Genomic DNA, 23,145 nt, shown 5'->3' with positions numbered 1-23,145 from the left:
TACCGTAATAACGGGGTAAGGTAAGAGTACAATCGTGGCCATACAAAACTGTCGGGAATCTAACAGCAGTCTCAGGTGTTAAAAGTCCGATGTTTCGTTGACCCATCCACCCTTCCAGCTCGACCTCATTCCTACGGGGACTCGCTCTATAATAACTAATCACATCACCTTACTTGCTCCTCTGTTCCTGTCATAATTACTTCGGCTGCCAGAGGGCTTTGACACTTGAACGTAGAAATATGACGTTTTGTGGCACTTGCTGAAACAACTGATGCTGTCATTCTTCTTGGGAGGACAGTCTCCTGCTAGCGTGACTAAAAAGGGCTAAAGGTTCTACATTGTCCATCTGACGTGGATTTGAGGAAACACCCTCAAATTAAAGCTGAGATTAAAGATTAAAGCTGATTCTTGGATGATTCTTTGGTTTTGCTCCAGTGTGGAAGTAAGGGAATTGTAAATGTCGAACAATAGAATGGACTATGTGGTTGAGTAGAATAAAGTCTTTGTTTCCAAATGAATCCAGGCCTTCTTCCACACATGTAAATCCAATTACAGGGACCAGAGGAGCTGGCTTTCCCCTGCTGCCTCCTGACACATTTACAGAGCCTCATAAAGAGGCATCCCAGGCTGCACACTCAACACTCCTGAACTAATCCACGCCATGCAAAACTCCAGTGAACCTGCCCCTGCTGCTTTGCAAAAAAACCAAACAGAATATGCAAATCAATGTACTCCTTTGATTTTCATTAAGTGAATGGACGCCACTGCGGATTTTTCTTTTAATTTAGCACACTTGCTCTACGCAAACAGAAATAAAACAGACATAAGCAGGGCAACAGATGAAGTCATTATCATTTTAAAATCACTGACCTTGTTTCCTCCCCAGCTAGACATTTCTGTAAAATGCATTTCAACACTGCATGGGCTCTGTCTTCTCGCTCTATAACAGAAACATAATTGCAGACACACATTAAGGAGGTTTTACTTTAGAAAAAAAGTATGAAAACTGGAAAGAACTGTGAAATATTATCTGGCATCAAAAACTGCAAACTAAGTGAAGGATCAAGGGTGATTCAGGATCTTTGATGGCAAGTCATACGTAACGGAATAAAAGTTAATTCACTCTGGAGAACTCTTTGCAAGTTAATCTTGAGGCACTGACACATTCAATTACTTTTTAAGCAATATTTTTCGCCCTTCACAGGCTTAGTTGAAGTCACATAGTGCCAATAAAGATTACGACTCTTAAATCTGAAAAACTGCTGGCTCATGATGAGTCAAGGCATCGAGACGTAAGCCGAGCTCAGCAGAATCTGAGGTGCAACCCCAGCCCAGTGACCCACTGTCCGACTGACCCAGCTTTAGCAGCACCTCCCCCTCTTAAATCATTCAGTGCATCACCCTTCCCCTCCCCTCCCTTTCCTTTCCTTTGCACGCAACACGGTGACATGGCCACTTTGCACCCCTTTAACCTCAGAGCGCTGCAGTGACAGGCCGGGAGAATCCCGCATTGCAAAGCTTCACTGGACTCAGACACACACACACACACACACACACAGACATATACATACATTAAGAAAAGACAAACACAAAACCATTTAGATAACTGATGACATGGGTAACCATGTAGCTAAAATGCACACACACAGAGGCTTAAACAGACACGCGAAAACACTCATGCAAACAGCCTAAAAGAGACGCGATGACATGCGAGAAAACGCGTCATAAACCAACCATTGCCTGTAGCTTGCATTTTCCACCATGAGACAGATGCATGTCATGCTACTTCCCAGTCGGATTAAGCTAAACCTCTAAAGGGTATCAAATTTAACACTGACCTGTGCTCGGCTGTGGCACTGACCCAAAGGCTTTCTCAGCTAATCTCACTGTAGCCAAAACTATGTTAGAGTGTTGGCAAAATATTATTTCCCCACACCCGTAGGTGATGGATTTCTCCATCCTTGCGTCTTCCTGGGTGGCTGGCAGCGTAACATAAATTTATTCCACGAGATATCACACAGTGCATTGGAGCATTCACCATTTTGTAAAGTTCTCCAGCTCCTGAATTTATGGTCATCCATCAAATTTAGGAACTGTTTTTTTTTTTTTTACTGTTCACATGCATTCACTGAAGACTAATGGAGAGCAATGGATCCCTGTACGTAGATATTTTTAGACAGTAATTCCCATCCTGGGGAATTTGTACCCCAGGTTGTAATGGATAAAAAGTTGAAATTGTTGAAAATGAAAATTATGGTTTGATCAGATAAAAAAAAAACATTGTATTAGAATGGAGTTAAAGTAATGCATAAATGACTGAAATAGATAGCTACAAATAATGGCTAAACAGTTTAAATAGTTAATTAAAGTAATGTATTATTGGTTGAAATAGTTAGCTACCAGTAATGGATAGACAGTTGAAAGTAGACGTACAAATGACCAAACCAACCTAAACCTTGACCGTATGAAACTGTATGAAAACATTATTGTTTCATATACTGGGTTGAAGGGGCCCTATGATGTTTTCTTGTAAAGGAAGTTTCTGTTTACACTCAGTGTTGCTCACTGTGAGCAACTTGTAACTAGCAACAGTGATTAGTGCATTTCCTTCCTCATAAAATATTTACAAATCCAATTTTTCTCAAAGGTTTGGCACCTGCATTGTTCACTTCCATGTTTCCCAGCTGCAGTCCTCTTCTTTCCTGCCTTTGTCGGTGCATTAGTGTGTTTCTTGATATGTTACTGCCACCTTGCATCACCCGCGTGCACACGCGTCTGCAAGTGCATCCTTTTGCACACAAAACAAGGACCCGCACATCGAAACATTGCACCATGGTGTTAATAGGGGTCAGAAGCTGAACAGGGAACCTCGAAATAACACCCAGTTTAAAATCTATTCAAATGAACACATTTGAAAGATGCCAGCGAAGGGAGACGTCAGCTAATCTGATAGTGTAGAACCAGTGTATTAGGAGACCATGTTGGGGAGGCGAATGAGGTTGAAAGCTTATCAGGAATTCTCATCCATTTTTAAGGACCTTTCACAGCTGGAAAAATACGATTGTTACACATCCCAACGCTTCAAGTGAGAAATGCAAACAACTCCTCTATTTTAATGCAATTTCAAAGGATTTACCAAGTCGCCATTGATGAATTCTACATGTTGCTGCGTCGGAGCAAAGAGTGTTCCTCGGAGAGGTGTATGGTAATAAGTAGCGCGTATCTCGGTACCATCTGAGATGATTAATCAATGCATACCCTTAGGAAAAACAGCATCCATCATCCAGTGTACAGCACATCCAAATGTGGCCATTTGGGTTAAATCCAACATTGTCCCCTCAGGCGACGGAGACATGAAAATAAATGACAACTCAGTGGCACCTTTACGAGGGCTGCGGGTTGCGGGAGGAGAGAGACTCATTAATCAGTGCCCAGAGGGTCGAATAGCTTGACATCTATGACACTGGGCGGCGGAGCCGAAGACTGCAGATGCTGTTTGTACTGTGACTTTACAAATGAGAAAAGGCATCGTGCTGTAGAGTCCCTGATGTGGTTTGGGGACGCAGACTGATTTGCAGTTTTTTGAGACACGCAGGAGTTAATGTGGTTTTGATTTTACACTGAAGAGGAAAACTCATAACAGCATAATGTAAAAAGAGGGAAATTTTATAGAACACACTAAAATATTGATCAATTCTTTAAATCACCCTTTCACATCCTTACACCCAGCTCCCATTTCACACGTGGCTCTCTAATGGCACTGTGCATTGAAATGAGGGGATAAGAATGACTGATCACTCATTGTCTGCAAGTTTTAGGAAGTTTAATATTTTTTCCCTTTTGAAATCATTTAGAAATTTCACTTAGCAGAAATTAACCTCCCACATGGAAAACAACAAAATCTCAAGCACAATCCCAAAACTGCTAAAACTAAATTCTAAACTTAAATCTAAATCTACATTTATTGACATTCAAAACCTCTTAGGGCTTTGGATTTCAATAATTATATTTACAGACTTTCAAGGTGGAGAGCAGAGTCCAGGTTTCTCTGATTTATCTAAAACTATCCCAGAAAATTACACTATAAATGAATTAATGGCTCAATCCGCACCTGGTTGCTCTTACAAGACAAATTACAACCTAACTAATATCAAATGTAGTCATCCACAGTAAACTGAGTGATGTTGATGTAATGTCTTTTGTAACAGCAACAGCTGGAGTGTAACCACGCTGCCTGAAGCCAATCTGTGAGCAGTTGGCAGCGAATCCCTCTGGAGAGTCTCAACCACAGGAAGTCCTCGTTGTAAGAATGAGTAAGATGTATGAGAGGACACAGGGCAAAATCTGAAATCTCACAGGTAATTAGGACCGCTCCGGTGGCTCCAGATGTTGACGGGGATCCTTGAGCAGCTGGTATTTAGCTGTAATTGCCGCACTAGGCTTCTCGGCTCTCGGGTACCGCATGTCTGGTCTTCCTCATCGGTCCCCTGGAAAAAAGACTGTCTGAGTCATTCAGCTCGTCCCCTTGATTCTGCTGACACAACGCCATTTTAAAGAGGGACTAAGAACAAACACACTTAGGGTAAGTGTTTCTGTATGTTTGAATATGTTTAAACTGTTCGGCAAACATCTGCAGACTTGACGGTCTTCAATGTGTTTTTTTTTTTTAATTTATTGATTATTTGAGTCAAAATGTGTTGATATCTGATTTTTAAATTCATACAGCTTCTTGTAAATGACGATAGACAAGTAAAATGTGATTATTTCTGAAAGACATCAGACTCTCCTCCTCTTCAGAATATATTACCCGGGATACAGATTAAAAGGGGAAATAACAGACATGCAGAGAAAAATATCTCTAAAGAATAAAGAGAGTTGTCAATGGTTCAGACCTCGAGATCCAATTTGATGGTGAATTTAAAAAACAAATAAAATCTAAAACTTGAAACTTGAACCTACTGAATGTATTACTTGTCCGTCCATTTTGGTGTTAAACTGCAGTGATGTTGAGATTGGGTTTCAGATCAGTCAGATCAGCTACAGCGTCCAATCACCCCTTTATTAGAGATCAACAGAATCCAGTAATGAGAAATGATAAGAGAAAGAAAGTGTGAAAGAGAAAGACAGTGGGATAAAGAAAGATTGACGGGGGCATTACTGAGGCTTTGAACTCCTGCGCATCACGATTGAATTTAGGTGGAAAGACAGATACTGTAAATATGAGCGAGTGAGATTTTTGGGGACAGACAGAAGTGGAACACCCAGAGAAACTGACTGTAAAGTGCTGTGTAGTGCAGCCTGAGTTCGAGAGGCTCAGCTGTGATTGGAGTACGTGCTCGGCCTCCTCCCTCCCACGCCGTGCCACTTCTGGCTCATCACTCTTGAAACCTTGAAATTACTGGAATCCATCGCCTGTCACGTGGATCCTAACAATCTCTGAGAGCTGTATGACAATACAGTAGCACAAAAAAAATGGAGGGCTGTCCACTGATGACCTTCACATCAGAGCAGAGTTACAGCTGTACGGGCCTACTTTATGAGTGACAGCCTGGTCTCCAAGCTGTCGTAGTGTAGGTAACATTGAAAATACTGAAAAAGGAAATATGTCATCATATGGCATTTTAGTTCAATTTCCTTTGTTTCTTAAAGATGAACTAATCGGTATTTTTTAATGTTAATAATCAAGGGAGTACTTTCCAGTGGGGATGGAGGGGGCATGCCCCCTTCACTTTTCCAAATTCCATTTTTGTCATCCGCACTTCAAAGGTTTCAGTTGGATTTACTCACCAAAATGTCGGTGATCTGCCAAAATCCAGAGGAGAGAGGAGAGGGGTTGATAAATTAAGTTTTTATGTTCATCTAGATCTCTTCAAATGATCTCAGTAATTAAGCTGCAGCAGCAAGTTATTTGCAGACTTTTTTGTTTTGCCCTACCCTACCCTACCCTCTGAAAGCTCAAAAATACATGACACTGCTCTGTACTTTCCCCAGGTAAGAATAATAACTTCATGCATGTTGTTATTTATAGTCAATATTCTCCTTAAAAAAAAAACACACAAAAAAAACACAAAACAAAAAAAAACAGATAAGGCAGTAAAGACAGTGGTTTTTATAGTAAAGAAGGGAATAAGATATTTATCAGAAAGTATCAGGTCTCTATTACCAAAAATATTTAAGTAGTGTTAGTGTATTAAAGTAGTAGGAAAATATTAAATTTCTGTTTTCTTCTTTTTTTTTTTATTAGACTACTATTAATGTGGGAAGCCTGATAACCAATTTCATTATGTTATTTGCTACACCCTTATTAATAACAGATCAAATGACTGTATAATGTGAAAGACGAAGCTACAGTAGTAGTGATGACCTATTATCCAGCTGTTTTCAGCATAAAAGCTTTAATAAACCAACTGTGCACCACCCGACCAGCACCAAACAGCAAACCAGACAAAGTTAGCAGCTAGCTGGTGAACATAGTGGCGGGTTTAGCAACTAAACTGGAGTCGACCAAAACAGAGCTAAAAGAGGAGTTAATACTGGAAACACAACTCTAAATGAGTGATTATGTTACTCTGTGTCTGCAGGACGTTTAAACTGTTTGCTGATGCTGTTGCCTTATAAACTTTAAGAGATGATAATAAGACAATGTTAGGACTCCTGTTTGTCCATCTACCCATGACTCACCCAAAAAAAAAAAAATCAATTAGCGCAGCTTTAATTCGGTAAACGTGACGACACGCATTTATTGGATTTATTGTGTATTATTTTTTGTATTTCCTGGACATCATCCTTGGTAAGAGAGCTGAATCCTTTGTCGAGGATATAAAGTTAAGAGATCACTAATTCAACATCCATGTGTTTCCCACAGTGAATAGGTCACATCAGTTGCTTATACTCAGCTCACACTAACACAACGGCCAGCACGCACGTACAAAGTGATGATCCCAAGCTGTCACATTTTTCCTCATAATATTTCATTGCATGGCACACGGGAGAGACTCGAGATGTGCTTAAAAATGTTAATCAGCACCGAATTTAGAGAGCCACGACTGCTGCTGCACTGTGCTCTCTGTGGGCTGAGACTTTCTAGCAACTTGCCCTCGTGGCCACAGCCCAATCAGTGTTGTCACAACAGGTGTGTTGCCACTAACTGCCGGTGTGAAACACCTGCTGTGACAGCAATGACGTGAGGCCAGAGGTGCAACGGTGGAGCTGTTTTTTGTTTTTTTTTCCTGCGTGTGCTGCTGTAGGTAGCCTTGCTACACTTTGTGATGCTACAGTAATCAACCTTGGATGGATTTCAGTTTGCAGTAATTAGTGTGTGCCTCTACATGATCCCAATTCTGGCTACGCACCAAAGCAGAACTCACATGGACTTATAAAGTGGACTCATTCCATTGGACTCATTCTCTGAAAACATTTCTTGGACTTATTCTATTCGGCATCTTGTGTTGGATTTTTTTAAATTAGTGGGACCAACTTTAGTCCTAATCCTATTGTTAGATTACAGTCCCATTGTTGTTTTTTGAACTCTTGCACCTCCAGCCGTCCGAGCAGAAGGGATCGCTCTTTGAATTTCCTCTTCCGAAGTTTTCACCTTTTCTTCCCATATGTGCTAAGGGTTTTGTCCTCTAGGAGCGCTCGGTTTGGTCAGAATGGTATCTTGGACGTAGAGCCTATTGAAATATTGTATGAGATATTCGGACTACACGTTGCCAGACTTGACATTATATTTAACAGAATATTGATTTGAAATTATTAAATTACAAAATCAGGTTACAGTTCATTCTTGAGCTTGGAAACAATCATCAGCAGATGAAAATGGAGTTTGCCGGTTTTTTTCTTGTCCATGCTGACTTAAAAATTAATGTTCAAACTACAGTCTTTACCTTGGAAACAACAAATGACGAAACGAACTCACCACAAGGTCCATGTAGTGGCTTAAAATTGAAATGAGTGACTTTTCTGGCTCCTTGGGAGCAGGAAAAACAAGTTTTAAACACATTATCACCTTTAGTTGGTATGACAAGCATGTGAGCTAAAAAATTTCTATCACATCCAGCAGATCCAACATTATCATTCATTTGGAGTCATGTTTCTGGCCATCTGGCACATGCAAGTGCAATATTAACTCTCACTTTAGCACTGTTTTGGTTTCCGCTAGCTTCCTGGGGGGAAACCTGTCTCATAGAAATTCTGTTTATGTACGTCTAATTTGCATCAGCAAATACGTTTTGAAGGAAGGTTGGTGGGAGCGGTGAGAGTGAACCAGAAGAAGTAACACTGCAGACAGTAAACCCAACAATGAGCTGAAAGACGCTATTATGCTCTGTGGTGTGGAGTAGGTGGTTAGTGTCTGCACGTTCATCACTATGAGTACACCTTTAACATACAAGTAGTCATGACTAACTCAAAACCTAGTATATGGCTGGACCGCCCTTTATCTGTTTGCTTCTATCCTACTCTCTGTGCTCTTTAATGCAGCTGAATTCCCAATAAAGCTGTTCTCATTTACATGTTTTCACGTTTCTGTTGTCAGACAACGGAACAAGAATTAAATAGTGACGGAAACGTGGCCCATTAAGACTACATGTTAACCAGCAGTCACTTCCAAGCCATTTCCACGCTGCTGCTCTGCACTGCTCAAATACTGATTTTTTATAACCACGACGTCGTCTGACAAAATAGCCACACACATTAGTTTAAGACAACAGCTGTGTTGGGATTTCGGCTATATTTGCCTGTAAAATGATCACTAAGAGAAAAAGTTATGAGCTCATTGACGTCTGTGTCAGCACCGTGCGGTCAACTGAATGAGACGGATAGAGAGGCGATCCTGTGGAGGGAAAGCCCGACCCCGCGCTCCTGGGACAGTACCGGAAACTCGATTCTACAGAAAGTAGCTACGGTTTGTCCAAAAAGTATGTAGATTTGTCGCTAGGTGCTTTTGTAAAGAAAAGTCGCTAAGGGGGTGGGAAAAGTCGGTAAATATAGCGACAGAGGCGCTAAGTTGGCAACACCGCCTGTAAACGCCCCCCTGATAGAAACTGTTTTTGCGCCTATTCATTTTTAAAGAGCAACGGCCAATGGGGAAACTTGGCACTCATTCCTGTGGGTTGACCAATGGTGCAACTTTATCAGTCAGTCACGGACATTGGCATTTATAGGGCTGCCCCCCCGGCCAGAAATATGGATTATAGCAGCTTTATGTTATTCCTAAAGGAAAATAGTTTAAATAGAGAAATAGTTCAAGGACTACAGCCCCAGAAATGTCTGTAACTGACACTGTACACTAGCAGAGAAGTAACCGTGGCAACAACCAGCCTCTGGCCAGCCATCAACACTCTAGTCAACAACAGATCAAATGTAAAATTAGAAAATCTTCCAGAGCTGAGAGTGTGTTCGTGGGTGGGAGCAACATCTTATCACGTCATTGGGTCTTTCAGGTAAACTCTTATCATGAACTCACTGGAAAGCACCATTGGAGGTAGAGGTGTGGAAAATCTAATGAAAAGTCAAGTTGTTACAAGAGTAAAGTCCATCCAGGACTTTGAATGCCTGTGCCAAATTTTACGCCAACCCGTGTGATTGTCACGATATTTTACATTGGACCTGGTTGTTGTGCTGACAGATCGAACAAATAACATGTCTAAGAAAAAAAAAGGGAGAAAATGGCACAATGTTGCTGCTTTCAACCAGCAGCAAACCGAGCGCCATAATTGAGTTTGAGAAAAAACAACACAACACAAGTCCCCAGTCTACCACTTATTTTCCTCCCTGCCACATTAAGTTGAAGGAGAAGAGCAGATGACTGCTGAGCGGGAAGGAGATTCATTTTGCGCTGTAAGTGGAGCAGAGCTGATGGCTGGAGAAAGGGGGCGATGGTAGGGGCACAAAAGGATGTCATCTGGAGGGTATTTTTAGAGTGTGAGGTGCACTGATAACTGGCTGCCGTTGCAATCTGCCTGCAGGTTCCCAGCAATAATAACTGCTCTCATTCTGCAGATTCACTCTGAGTGAAATCCTCTCATGCAGAGAAAACACAGGCGGGCTGAGTGACTCTCTGGCTCTTGTACTCACACACACACACACACACACACACACACACTGGCATGCACTCAAAAATATGAGTGGCAAACTAAGTGAGGACAAAAAACTAATTCAATCTGCAAGATTTGAGAGTGAAGGGCAGAACATGTTTTAGGAGCAGCAACTGTTGCCATCAATTATGTTGATGATCTTTGGGCAGTGACCAAAAGAGACACTTCATGGATTAAGTCGTTAAGATATTTTCCCTCTGCAGTGGGTCTTGGATTTTAGGGAGGGGTTATGTAGCCCCTTTGGCACTTCAAGGGGGCTACAAGACAAATTTGACAGGTCACGAGATGAGTAACAGAGGACGAAAGAGGAGGGGAAAAAAAAAAATTTGTTCCACGCAAAGTTATTTCTTTCCTTTTTTTGTTATATATTAGTGAATAGTTTTACTCTTTGGGACTCTAAAAAGAATTGTAATAAAGCGAGGAAAAAAACTGTCTGATTGAACTGGTGACAACTGGGTGCCATATGCAACCACATTGCTTTGTTTTGCGTGGTCACAAGCAAGAAAGATTGGAAACCACTGGGTTAAAGAGCAGTTCAGGATTTTTTCAAGTCTGTCGTAGCACAATACTCATCTGCCATATGTACTTTAAAAGAATTACTGGTTGCCTTAATCATTGAGGACCAAACACACACTCGTAATACTGTGAGAAACTGTCTTCCAATGTTTAACTGAAGCTAACGTGAAGCTGCAGCAGCTTAACTCAGACTGCTGAAGCTTTATACTAGCTTCAACTGAACTAAGTATTTTGGTGTTTTACATGTACTTGTTTTAATTATGTAATAGCTATTTGTTTGCATAGAGTTTTATCATTGATTTATGGTTGTATTTTACGTTCTGTTTGCGTCATGTTTTTATATTCAAATGTATATTATTGTTTTTCAGTACCTTGTATTGTTTTATATGTATTCAGGTCTCACCCGGAGATGAGATCTCAGTGGTACTTACCTGAATAAATAGGCAAATCCAACTTAAATAAGGGATATATTTCTGTAAGATCGACTATCCTTTAAGAGGTCAGAATCCGCGCTCTTTCGCAATAAGGAGCTAGTTGATGTTGTTCAGGCATCTGGGTGCAGGATGTCTGAATGTCAGGGTTGCCTCCCTGCGGAAGCATCCGCTGGGCGGCATCCTGGGTGCATCAAACTCGGAGTATACCCCGAATAAAACCAAGAACTCAATTTAGGAATTATATCCTGTCTAATCTGGGAACACCTGCTAGAGGACATGGTTTTAAAAAGCAGGATGTCCACTTAATCTTCATCTGCTGCCACCGCAACCCAGAAATATGAAAGGAAATGACCTAACCGATGGATGGACATACGTGCGTTTTAGCAGATTCTAAGTACTTGAGAAAATGTGAGGAATGTGGAAACAATTTTAAACCTGCTTCAACAGGACATGTATGCATCTGGCAGTTGGGATCCTGAGAAGTAGTTTGACTTTACTTAGAAGGCAGGGTCTAACAGGATTGCACTTCACCTCCAAGTCAAATCAAATGCATTTTGCGTGCGACGGGCAAAGGACACAGTTCCCCCTCGGATCAAAAGCATTGATTACTCTGTTCTGTTTTTTACATGTTTAAGTTTAGGGTAACCAGTCGTCAGTAACCATATCATGTTGTGTATGGTGTGGTGTAGTTATGACAGGGGTCTTCCACTCAAAGGGAGCATTTATCCCTTAAAGTAAGGTTCTCAGGCCTGCAGGTAAATAATTTAGTAAAGGTGACCAGACCCTCATAAACAATTCGTCATTAACACTGTTCGATTAAGAGGAACTTATCGAGAGGTTTATAATAGCCTCCCTGGAAGGAGGGCCTAAGAGGAAGAGCCCAGGGCCTTTCTTGATTTTCATTTTAAACATCCCGCTGACTTCCCTGGAAATAAATGCTCAGAATCTAGAAATTTGTTTAAACTCCCAGAAGCAGTGGAAATATGTCCCCATATCTGAATGGCATTTAACTTATAGGGGATTTATTTTGTGCAAGGTAACAGGAGTGATGCAGCCTGTGAAGAATCTTGCACTGAGCCTCCCTTGTTGCACGGAAAAGTATTACTAATCAGATCTGTGGCCACCTGCCAGTCGTCATCGATATATTTCTTGCTTAAATCGCTTTCCATTTGTGAGAAATATTTAGCAGCTCATAATATACAGCCCAGTGCGTACGTATATGGACACTCACACATTTTTTGCTCTTCATGCTCTGAGCGTCAGCACATTCAATTTGAAAAAAAACAACAACAAACAAAACAACCTATACTACATTAGTGCCAAGTCTCAGCTGTAATTTGAGTAGGTTTGCATTAATATACAAAAGAACTGTGACCCTCTAATCTTTCATGGGCATCTGGTTGTCGTTTAGTTCGTGCACAAAAGAGCTCACGTGGCTCAGAGTTGACTGAAGTGGAGTTATCGCTCAATGTGAGGAGTAGTGAGTTGACCGTGCGAGTGAAGAAGAGAGTAATGACGCTCCAAAAAGATGGAGCAAAATTCTACCAGAGAGATATCAGAGGTAGTTGGTTTGGCAAAATGTACAGTTGGTTACATTCTAAAAAGTCAGCAGTCTTGTGGATGGGCAGAAAATCATTTGCATGGTGAAGAAGTACCCCTTTATGACTGCACGTTAAGTCAAGAACGCTCTCCAGGATGTAGGCGCACACGTCTCCTTGTCAACAATCAAGAGAAGACTTCACGATCCCAACCTCAGACGATTCACCACAAGATGCGAACCCCCTGGTAAACCTCAAAGACGGAAAGTCCGGGCTGCAGTTCACAAAAACACACAAAAGAAACCGGCAGAGTTGTGGAGAAAAGTTCTATGGACCGATGAAGCAAAAATCAACCTCTGTCAAAATGATGGAAAGAGGAAAGTATGGAGAGAGAAAAAAAGCACACCGCCTCATCTGTCAAACATGGCAGTGGTGCTGATATGGCTCGGGCATGTACGGCTGCCAATGGAACTGGCACACTGGCATTTATTGATGATTTCACTGCTGACGGAAGCAGCAGGATGAACGCAGAGGTTTACAGGAGCCTTCCGTGTGCTCAGATTCAGCCAGACGCGTCAAAACTCACTGGACGACCCAAAACACACGGTGGTAACTCCTTGACTTGGCCCGAGTCAATCGCCTGCTCTCAGTCTGGTTGATCAATGTATTCCGCCTGCTGAAGACCAGGCTAAAGGCAGAGAGGTGCGGCTAGAGCTGGAGGTGGCTGCACCGAGGGGCCTGGGAGAGCATCGCCTGGGAAGAGCCGAAGCATCTGGTGATTTCTACACGTCGAAGACCTCAGGCAGTCGTTTTATGCAAAGGATTTTCCACAAAATATTCAATATGCTGATTTTCTTTGACTTCACGCGCATCTGTCCAATTACTTTAGAAAACCCCCTAAACTCTAGGAAGTGTGTGTTTGAAGCCCTATAATCTCCCACACACAGTTCTTTTCTATACTGATGTAAACCTAGTCAGACTAAAGCTGAGATTTGGCACTGATGTAGTTAGAGGCCCAGAGCCTGAGGAACAAAACACGCGAGCCCCGGACTGTGGACTTCATCTCTGAGTTATTTTAGGGGCAACCGCGCCACCTGCTGGTGCTGAAGGTGCACAATGAAGGGGAATACACAGGCTTGACACGCATGATTTGACCTACCGCGATTGGTGGCGATAATTGAAGCTGCATTTTCTTGAAGAAGCGGTGGTGAGTCAAGAGGAGAAGCCCGGTCAGGGTCACGAGGAAGTCTGCCATTTTTTTCTGCACAGGTCCGACTTGAACGGTTTGCTTGTCTGCGCAGCTTTCAGAATTAAGCAAACGGCACCCGATTACTGTCCATTTGAATCTGCATCTGCTAAAAGCAAACTCGCTCAGACGCCCACGTCCCGCCACCGGTTAAAACCAACCACCTGACTCGCACGCTCGGACGCACGGCGGAAGTGAGTCTCCAGAAGCGCAGACGGTCATGGCGAGCAGCCGCCCGGGCACAGCAATGTTGCAGCGAAAACACCGCTCATGGATGTCGTGTTTACTCCTGGTCATGCAGCTAACGTCGCTGCCGGTGCGGGCCAAGCCGGATGGCCTGAAAGAAATCACCGACGGGAACTGGGAGGGAATCCTGACTGGAGAGTGGATGATTGAATTGTCAGTGTCCCGCTGCTAACCGCTAACCGGCTATCTAGCTTGACAGTTAGCTGTTTTAATCTTGTACAAAAATTGGGGCACGAGTTCCCATGTCCGGTCAGCTTCAAGCCTAAATCCTTTTTGTTTTGTTTATTTTTTTTCTTTAAGTCTGCTTATTATCATGTCTGCCTTTATTTAGTCCTGCCAAATTGCTTAACTGTGTATGTCTATGCTAGCAGCTGCCATCTTTTAGCCAGCACAGGCTAAGAAAAGAGCATAAACAGCTAATCAGGTCATCAGTACATTTCCGTTCGTGCTCAGGGAACATCTACACATTGGTGCAAGTGATTTGTGCAGTTTATCTGAGGCTTTGTATGTGAAACTTAATACTACCCGCCCACCCCCTCCCGCAGCTACGCACCCTGGTGCCCAGCATGCCAGCAGCTGCAGTCGGTGTGGAAGGAGTTCGCAGAATGGGGGGAGGACATGGGGATCAACATAGCCAAGGTGGACGTGACAGAGCAACCAGGTAAGCCTGGGTGACCTTTACCAACTGGCAACTTCAACCTAATTCTTCTATTCAATAACACACCCGAGCTCTCAAGCCGGTGCAGGATGTCCACAATGTACTAAACAGCCAAGCCCTTAGCTGATGAGTGTGTTGTTGTTGTTGTTGAAGCTGTGTGTGTCTGTCTGTCTGTCTGTCTGAGAGTGAGTGAGAGTTATTGGCTATATTCCAGCAGAGGGTCTCCTTGTGACCACCGTCTCTGCTGCCGCAGTCGGTGGGACATTATGTCCAACTACTGCAGTCCAAGGCAACAGTCCCGCAATAAATCATACCTTCACGAAGATGGGGATGTTCAGTTTTTGTTCATTTAATCAGCAGATATTATCGGAGCTGCAGACGTCTAGTTGATGAACCGATTAGTCGACTGACAGAAAAATGAACTGGCAGCTGTTTTGATAATCGAATCATCGTTTAAGTAATTTTTGAAGCACAAGCATCAATCGTTCTCTGATTTCAGCTTTTCAAACAGGAGAATCTGCTGTTTTTCTTCATCAGATATGACAGTAAATGTTTCTTTCTGTTGGTTGGACAAGACAAGCATAGTTAAGATCCCCATTGGCTCTAAGAAATTGTGAATGTTTTTTTACATTTCACAGGCTAAACGATTAATAAACAACACTATAAATAATAATAATGAATATTATAAAAAGTGTTTCTAATACCTGTTCCCCTCTATTTATAGAAACGAGCATAGACTAAATTGGTGCCAAAACAATTAGTCGATCTTTTGATCAGGCGATTGGCAGAAAATTAAGACAACGATGGTCATAATTAATTGTCACTTTTCAAAGAAAGATGCCAAACATTTACGTGCTCCAACTCCTCCAATGTGAGGATTTACTGCTTTTTCTCTTTTTTATATTATTGTAAACTAAACATCTGTGGGTTCTGGAGAGTTGGTGGGACAAAGCAAGACATCACCTCCAGGAAATTGACATTTTTCAGTCTTTTCTGATGTTTCATAGACTAAACGATTAATCACTTATTTTTAGAGAAAAAAAATAAATAATAAGCTTTAGTTGCAGCCCTAAACTAAATATTAAATACTACCCTCAGTATATTACTCTACAGCCTTCATGAAGGTACTGTAGGATTTATCGCAGGACTGTTGTTTTAGACTGCATTAGTTTTAGTGAGGTGGACCTAATAATGATAAACTGGCAACTGAGCTTTTGCTGATGATACACAAGCAATTCAGTTATTTATGAACTTCTTCTTAATATTACAGACAAAAAAAAAAACAGCCACAAAGTGAGACTTTAGGTTGTTTATCATTTATACCAATTAGGAGTGGGCGATGTGGTTAACATCCTCCATCAGTGTAATTTTATAACACAGTATTTATATTGATTTATATTTGCAAACTCTGCTGGAAAATCTATTGAGAAAATGTTAAAGTTAGACTGGAATGTTTTTTTTGGTTTATCCAGTGACTTGAACGCCTTGCAAATCAAAGCGCTTCATCACATTGTTGCAAAAATGACATAGAAACCCTTTTTTGCGTTTTCCATAATGCTCTAAAACAACCAGAAATATTAAAGAAACAACTGCCACACTGCGGATCGTATGGCAAAATCTCTCATGGTTGAAAAATGAATATTGTCTCACTATTTATAACATGACATAGTCCAATGCTTATGCCCATGAACAGTATGTGTCAGGTGTTTAGAGGACAGTGTTATGAGTTCTCGAGGTAAACTTATCGAGGTACAAAGAGACCAGATAGTTGGTACTGGGTTTGTTGATGCATCAGTCTCATTCACTGCAAAATTATGTGATTTGGTAAATTGAATTGTCTCATAAATCCTGACAGCTTGATCGTCTGTAGGGAAACTGCACTGGTACAAAGGAACAGTGGTTACATGCAGACTCTCTGAAAGACCGGATATTGGCTCAACAACGCTACAATTTACAGCCTGAAAAGATACACACAAAAGGACAGTACAAGCTTTAACAAAGTGGTATTCACAACAGGGGAACTGTATTTTACTGTATTGTTTGTTAATGAGTTTTTTTCCGGCCCCGAAACGTCAGTATTAGTGTTAGCCAGTGGTGCTCTGTAGCTGTTGTCAGAGACGAATTCAGCCCGTCTGCCGAATCTAAAATTCCTGAGTCTAGCGATGAGTCAAAAATGTTCCATCCTGCACACTGACAGTGCTCGTCTCCTCCCCTCTCAAGGTCTGAGTGGACGATTCATCATCACCTCACTTCCTACCATTTACCAGTAAGTCTTCAGTTATTTTGTGGTATTTATTTCTTCCTCTTTCTTGTGACTGCCTCTGTTTTTTTTTGAAAGAAAATGGTCTTTTGGATTTACTTAGTTCAGAATCTATAAGTAATATTGTTGCAACAGAGCTGCAAAGATTCATTGACTAGTCAATCAACAGAAAATGTATCTGCAAATGTTTTGATAATTCATCATTTGTTGTTTTTTAAGTAAAAAAAAAAAAAAAAATGTTCTCAAGCTTCTCATGAATATCTGCATTTCCTCAACATTTTTAACATTAAAGCAAACGGAATATTTTTTTATGTTTTGGCTTTGTTGTACAGACATTTCTCAACAGACCAAGCAATTAAACGATTCATTGAGAAAAGAATCTACAGATTTATAGCTTGTAACATTTTGATAGTTGCAGCCCAAATGTCACACCAACTTTTGGGAAGTAGGTATTCCGTTGTTTGCACAATCATCCCCTCCCTGATGATTATATGTCATCAGGGAGGGGAGTGTGCATTTTCGAATTATGTCACATTTTGTGTTTAAAAATGTTTCCTTCAAACCAATTGAGTGAAGGGAGCATAGTAACCTTAGACTGTCTTTCAGATTTAATTGGTTGGTTATTTGACAAAATGTCAAGAAATGGTGAAAAATGCCCATCATAATTTCCCCAGAGCCTAAGGTAACCTCTTCAGATAACAACTAACTGCCATTTAACAAGATAGGAACTAGTGAAAGATCTCAGTTTTTCCTTGATAAATAACTTAAACGGTTCATCAATTATCAATTAACTCTCGATGGCTCTCTTGACAAGTAACTTCAGCACAACTTACACTCGGCCAGAAATCGTCTTAGCTAATGTAAAAACAGCTATCATCAGTCTCAGAAAACCAAGTGCTAATCCATGTCTGAAAGTGGGCTGTGTAATAATACCACCTTCTGAAGCCTTTTGTTCGAACCTTGCGGTGGCAGAGTTGTGGTTTTTCGCTGCTGATGTCATGTTTGATCTTAAAAATGCATTTTCAAATCATTAGCCACAAATTTGCAATCACCAGTGCGTGCCTTCGTTCTATGCATATTTGTGTCCTAATTTGGATAGTTTATCTAATGCTTTCAAATTAAACACTTCATTGCAGAGAAGGTTTTGTACTTCATGGCCTGTCGCCCGTTTTGCATTCCTATCCTTTTTAGATAAAAATGCAAAACATCACTCACCATTAACTGTCGGCAGCTAAATACTCACACATTTTTGATAGTGTGCCAATCGATGAGATGTTCCCAAGGAAAACGTAACTCAGTATCCGTGTGTGTGTGTGTGTGTGTGTGTGTGTGTGTGTTTCAGCTGTAAGGACGGCGTCTTCCGGAAGTACCAGGGAGCTCGCACTAAAGACGACTTCCTCACTTTTGTTCATGAACAGAAATGGAAAGCAGTAGAGCCGGTCTCATCTTGGTTCGGGCCGTCCTCATTTTTGTGAGTTTCTAGCTTCAGCAAATAAACTGTGACCGTGGGGGTACATAGGCCTGGGCAATAAATAAATCATTTCTTGTAAAATATTGTAAAAGTTTATCAACATTGCGAGAAGGTTTTCTCATTTTTGTTTATCATCCACAACTCCTCTATTTTTCAGGTTGGAATCTGCAGTTAGAGCAGGAAATTGAATTTTCTCATTTAAGCATCAGTCCAGTAATAGTGCATCACTGTTCTACCTCTTTACTTTGACATATCAGAAAACAACATGAGGTGCCTGACCCGTTAGCTCTATTTTTAGTGTCTTTCTTCTGGTTTGAAGTCACAACCACAAACAAGTCCCTCTTCTTCCCTACTTTTTTCATTTTTCTGTGTTCAGCCTTTTGTAGTGATTTTACAATTTGACAAGTCCGTGTTAAATTACAAGCTGTCGTCTCTTCCTCTTTTGGCAGAATGAATTCAATGTCTGCTTTGTTCAAGCTCTCCATGTTTATCCGGGTAAGTGAGGAGTTCTCTCTTGGGAGCGCTGTCGGTCAGTATGTTGGTTATTTATATATAGTGAGATATTTTATACCATTTCCAACGAGCCGTTCAAAGAAGAATGTGCTGCCCAATGTGAAATTGGATTAGGAAATCAAACTGGCTTTAAGTGCAAAGTACAATGGGTGTCCTCAAGTTGTAAAGGATACAGAGCTGATTCAATAATAGACACAGAAAAATGTGTAAATGTACCTCCCGTATAGTGCAGACGATTGTATGACAGAAAGCTAAACTTGCGGGAAACGCGTACAGCTGTTGAAGAAAATCAGTCTTTCCAGTGTCACAAGTGTTCAATTCAGATTTTTGACTGCACAAAATACCTGTGTGGAATTACTCTATATTTTTCTTACAGTCAGCAGATCCCATGGAAATACCAAAACCAGCAATGTCCTAGTCCGTCTCCCAATATTTTGTGACTTCAATGCCCTTTTCGTGGCTCTCAGGCCCAAGCCCGCTAGCGCCTACCGAAGAAGTAATCTTAAAAAAACAGATCATAAATATGTGTTTTTAATATTGTTCACTGATTTCCTCAAACGGTTAGCCGAACATCACTACAGTAGCAGTAGCAAACGGTTCATTTGTTGAGGACTGTTTTTTTCCTAGACATGGAATGATACACATTTCGTTCTCCTGTGAGCATTTACAGAAACCGGAGGGTGTATGTGGGACTGACCCAAAATAAACTGCAGTGCTCATTTTTATAACAACATGTCACCCAGTGCAACAGTGTGGCTCATTGGGTTGATTTTTAAAAGTTATTTTGTTCAACCACAGAGTTTTATTGCATAATACTCATCATTCGACTCAGCTCATCGTGGGTTTTGGACTTTTTATGGAATTTGTTGGCAGTAGGAAAAATATAGAATCTCGTCAGATTTATCCTTAAAAAACAGGTCTGATGATGTGCTAAAGCTATTAGCAAAAAAACAATACTCTCAAAATCTTATTAGAACTTACAGGTTCCCAGCTCTTTGTACAATCCAAAACCACTGCTGTAACATTCAGTTAGTGTGATGTGCAGTATGTGTGTGACTAACTTTACAGTAGCACAATAACACATCTTATAATCATACGTTGTTTGTACATGTAAAATGTGCAAAAATCTGCTTGCGTCACTTGAACAGGTTAAGAGAGGGCTGTAATTTTGCGGCTTGGTGTTATCTAAACAGTACTTGAAATTCACAAGGTGGCCTGATGGAGGTGCCAGAGGAGAGGCCGTAGAATCTCCTAAATCTACCGGTGTCCTTCTCTTGAGTTAGTTAATGTGGGCCTCGTACAAAACAAATAAATGGACGCGGGAGATTGAAGAACATAATTGATAATCAATGAGTACATATGTTTTTAATGTAGGTAAATGGGATATATGTGATTAGAGTCATTAATTGTCTTTGAACATTTGTGGAATTTGCTGATCAACAACGTGTGCAGATGTTGCTGTAAGAGCCTCCAGTAAAAAAAAATTATTATTTTTCTTTCTTTTTCCCAGCGTTGTCATAATTACATGACAGAGCAGCTGGGGATTCCTGTTTGGGGTTCGTATGTTATCTTTGGCTTGGCCACGCTGTTTTCGGGCCTTGTTCTGGGACTGGTGAGTAATTATGCTGCCTTTTTAATCAGTTTTCTTTAAGAGTGAAACAGCGCTGAGTGTTTTGTACAGCGTTCGTCAAGCGTGAACACAGTTATTAACAGTGAATTAATGGTTATCCTTGTCTTGTCTTTGCAGTTACTGGTGTTCATTGCAGATTTTGTCTTCCCCTCTCGACGGTTTTCTTCTCCTGAATACTACCAGAGTGAGTTTCATATTAGAGTTTATTGATTGCTGCTTAACTAGCCCTCATACATTTATATTATACATATATGACATTAACAAAGCATAGATTAGATTTGCTAGTAGTCAAGGTCTGTTTGTAGCCGGTTCATAAATGGTCACTGATTGTTGTCATGAATGTGACTCTGCAGAGAAACAGGCGATGGAGCAGGCGAGGTTAATCCAACAGCAAGAGGACGAGCACGAGGCTGACGGCGAGGAAGACGACGACGAAGAGGAGGAAGAGGAGGACGGGGACCAGGATGACGTCTGGAGGAGAAGAAGAGGATCCCCCGAGGGCCGCCCAGAACCCAAGGGACAGGGTTTCTCCGATGAAGCTCTGAGGAAGAGGGTGGTGTGCAGCCGTGAGGAGGAGGAGGAGGAGGACACCTAAAGCGTCAGTGTGGAGCTTCATATGGCCCCTACTCCTTTTGAGAAGAGTGCTGTGGAGTTAGCAGAGTTGGAGGAGCTTTGGTCCTGAGCAACAGTGTTTATAGCAGGGAGGCCTAAACCTTCCCCCCCCAAACCTCCCCTCCTCCTCCTCCTCCTCTTCTGGGCCTCCAGAAACACCTTGCTTCTTTTCTTCTCCTTCCCTTGTTTTTAATGGGAGCGCTTGAGACTCTCACCACCGCTCTCTCCGCCTGAGCAGCAGGCTCCACCTGGAAAAGCAAAAACACTCCTGACACCTGTTTTCACTTGTGGAAACTAATCACCTGGCTGAGGTTTAGGTATGACGTGCAGTGGAGCTGGGTTTTGCAAGGTTGTTTATGCTATGCATCGTTTTTTAAAGATTCGTGTGTTGTTTTATGTCTATCTCTGAGATAATATACCAGGCTTGCATTTGCGGTTTATGTTGTTGAATTTTACTCTTCAGCTAATGTATACATACATTTATTTTATGTTGCATTTATTTTGCAGACTCTGACAGCTCGACCTCGACGTAACAATGTTCACAAACCAATCCACATACAGTGACTAATGGAGAAACAAATGGTTCCAAAATGTTACAGTACTCAAGATTTCAGTCCTGGTGTATTTGGCAGCGCCAAGGTTTCATATTCGTTCAATGATATTTACCCGCACTCGGTCCTGAAAAGGGCAACGATGTGGCGTTTCTGATGCGGGAAATTACAACATGGACGAAAGCGACGCTACGTTTTGTCGTACGGTATTGTGATGATATATAAATACAGTGATTAAACATAGCAACTAGTGTACAGTATCAGTGAAGAAAGTTAAAAAATAGTAATCCTGGATAAAATACATCTCTCATTTCCTGCGGATCCCTAGTACTGATGAAGGTAATTCAAGTCCAGCGCGGGAATGGTGGACTCCACCACAAGCAATGAGGGAATTACAGAATATAAACATATTTAAAGGCTACTGCCATAAATATCAAAAACAGGATTTGATTTCATGACAATCTTAAGGATTATAACGTTAACATGATTCATTCATGTTTGCGGGGCAGGAACCATTTTTATAGCAGTCGTGCTTTGCTCGGCAGTCGCACCCAAACATTGACTCTGACGCAGCCGCACTGTCAGTTTGTTGAAAACTGGACCACCTGAGGTAGATACGGACCATTTGTTTAAAAAAAAAACTAAAAAAAACAACTAACAATGCGCTTCAATTAAAAGGCCTGGTGAATGTTGTTTTGTAGATCGTCTATTTTCCCATAAATATGTCATATTATCAACAATTACCAACAATTGTTGATTATGAACAATCTGATAATCAACCGGTTGTAATTATTAAAGGATGTCTACTTAATGGACCGATTATGTATTGTCGACCTGTCGGTAGGTCCACAGTACAGTATATGCATGCCATAATATAATTAAAGAGACGGGGGGGGGGGGTTGTGGCATATCCGTCCTAACGCTGCTCTGATGTGGAACAGTTAGAGGACCTTAATGAAGCTGTTTGACAAAAGGAGGCATCATTCAGGCTACTGGGTTTTTTTTATTTTATTTTATTTTTTTTTTAAAACACTTTAAATTTGACTTTCTTTGGTCTAAAGCTTGCAACTTAAACAACTTCTAAAGTTAATCTATCTAAACAAGTTTCATTTTTCATTTCTTCTGTCTCAAACACTATCACTCATACACACAGCCTGTGTCCATTCCAGTTCTGTAAATCAAAAGGGAGCATCGTGTGTGTGTATGATCAATGTTTGTAATACACACTTCACTCTGTTGTTTTCATTAGGCTTGTGATAGACTTTGATTTTAATGCTGTTTTTTTTTTTTTTTTTTTTAAACTTCCAATTACTCCTCTCGGTGACGGTTAAAACAGGTTGTAAATTAATTTTTTTTTTTTTTTACCCGACCAC

The 23,145-nt window shown here is 41.1% G+C and overlaps 1 protein-coding gene across 1 annotated transcript; it reads left to right on the top strand.

Moving 5' to 3' along the window:
- Positions 1 to 13,740: 13,740 nt before the first annotated feature.
- tmx1 (thioredoxin-related transmembrane protein 1) lies at positions 13,741 to 22,785 on the top strand. The gene is made up of 8 exons (XM_040136882.1): positions 13,741 to 14,230; positions 14,623 to 14,738; positions 16,956 to 17,001; positions 18,338 to 18,466; positions 18,916 to 18,961; positions 20,490 to 20,591; positions 20,727 to 20,793; positions 20,963 to 22,785. Exons 1-8 carry the CDS (start codon positions 14,052 to 14,054, stop codon positions 21,202 to 21,204), a joined length of 927 nt encoding a protein of 308 aa, XP_039992816.1. The 5' UTR covers positions 13,741 to 14,051; the 3' UTR covers positions 21,205 to 22,785.
- Positions 22,786 to 23,145: the final 360 nt, after the last annotated feature.

The sequence above is a fragment of the Xiphias gladius genome, chromosome 10 (genome assembly GCF_016859285.1).
Source record: "Xiphias gladius isolate SHS-SW01 ecotype Sanya breed wild chromosome 10, ASM1685928v1, whole genome shotgun sequence".
NCBI lineage: Eukaryota > Metazoa > Chordata > Actinopteri > Istiophoriformes > Xiphiidae > Xiphias > Xiphias gladius.
The sequence above is the reverse complement of the archived record's forward strand: the minus strand, read 5'-3'. Positions and strand labels throughout refer to the sequence as shown.

What these genes read in the sequence shown, in the direction of transcription:
- tmx1 (XM_040136882.1), top strand. Translation starts at nt 14,052, where the DNA reads ATGGCGAGCAGCCGCCCGGGCACAGCAATGTTGCAGCGAAAACACCGC. An exon ending in TCACTTCCTACCATTTACCA is followed by an intron (nt 17,002 to 18,337) that starts GTAAGTCTTCAG and finishes TGTGTGTTTCAG; the next exon opens with CTGTAAGGACGGCGTCTTCC. An exon ending in AGCTCTCCATGTTTATCCGG is followed by an intron (nt 18,962 to 20,489) that starts GTAAGTGAGGAG and finishes TCTTTTTCCCAG; the next exon opens with CGTTGTCATAATTACATGAC.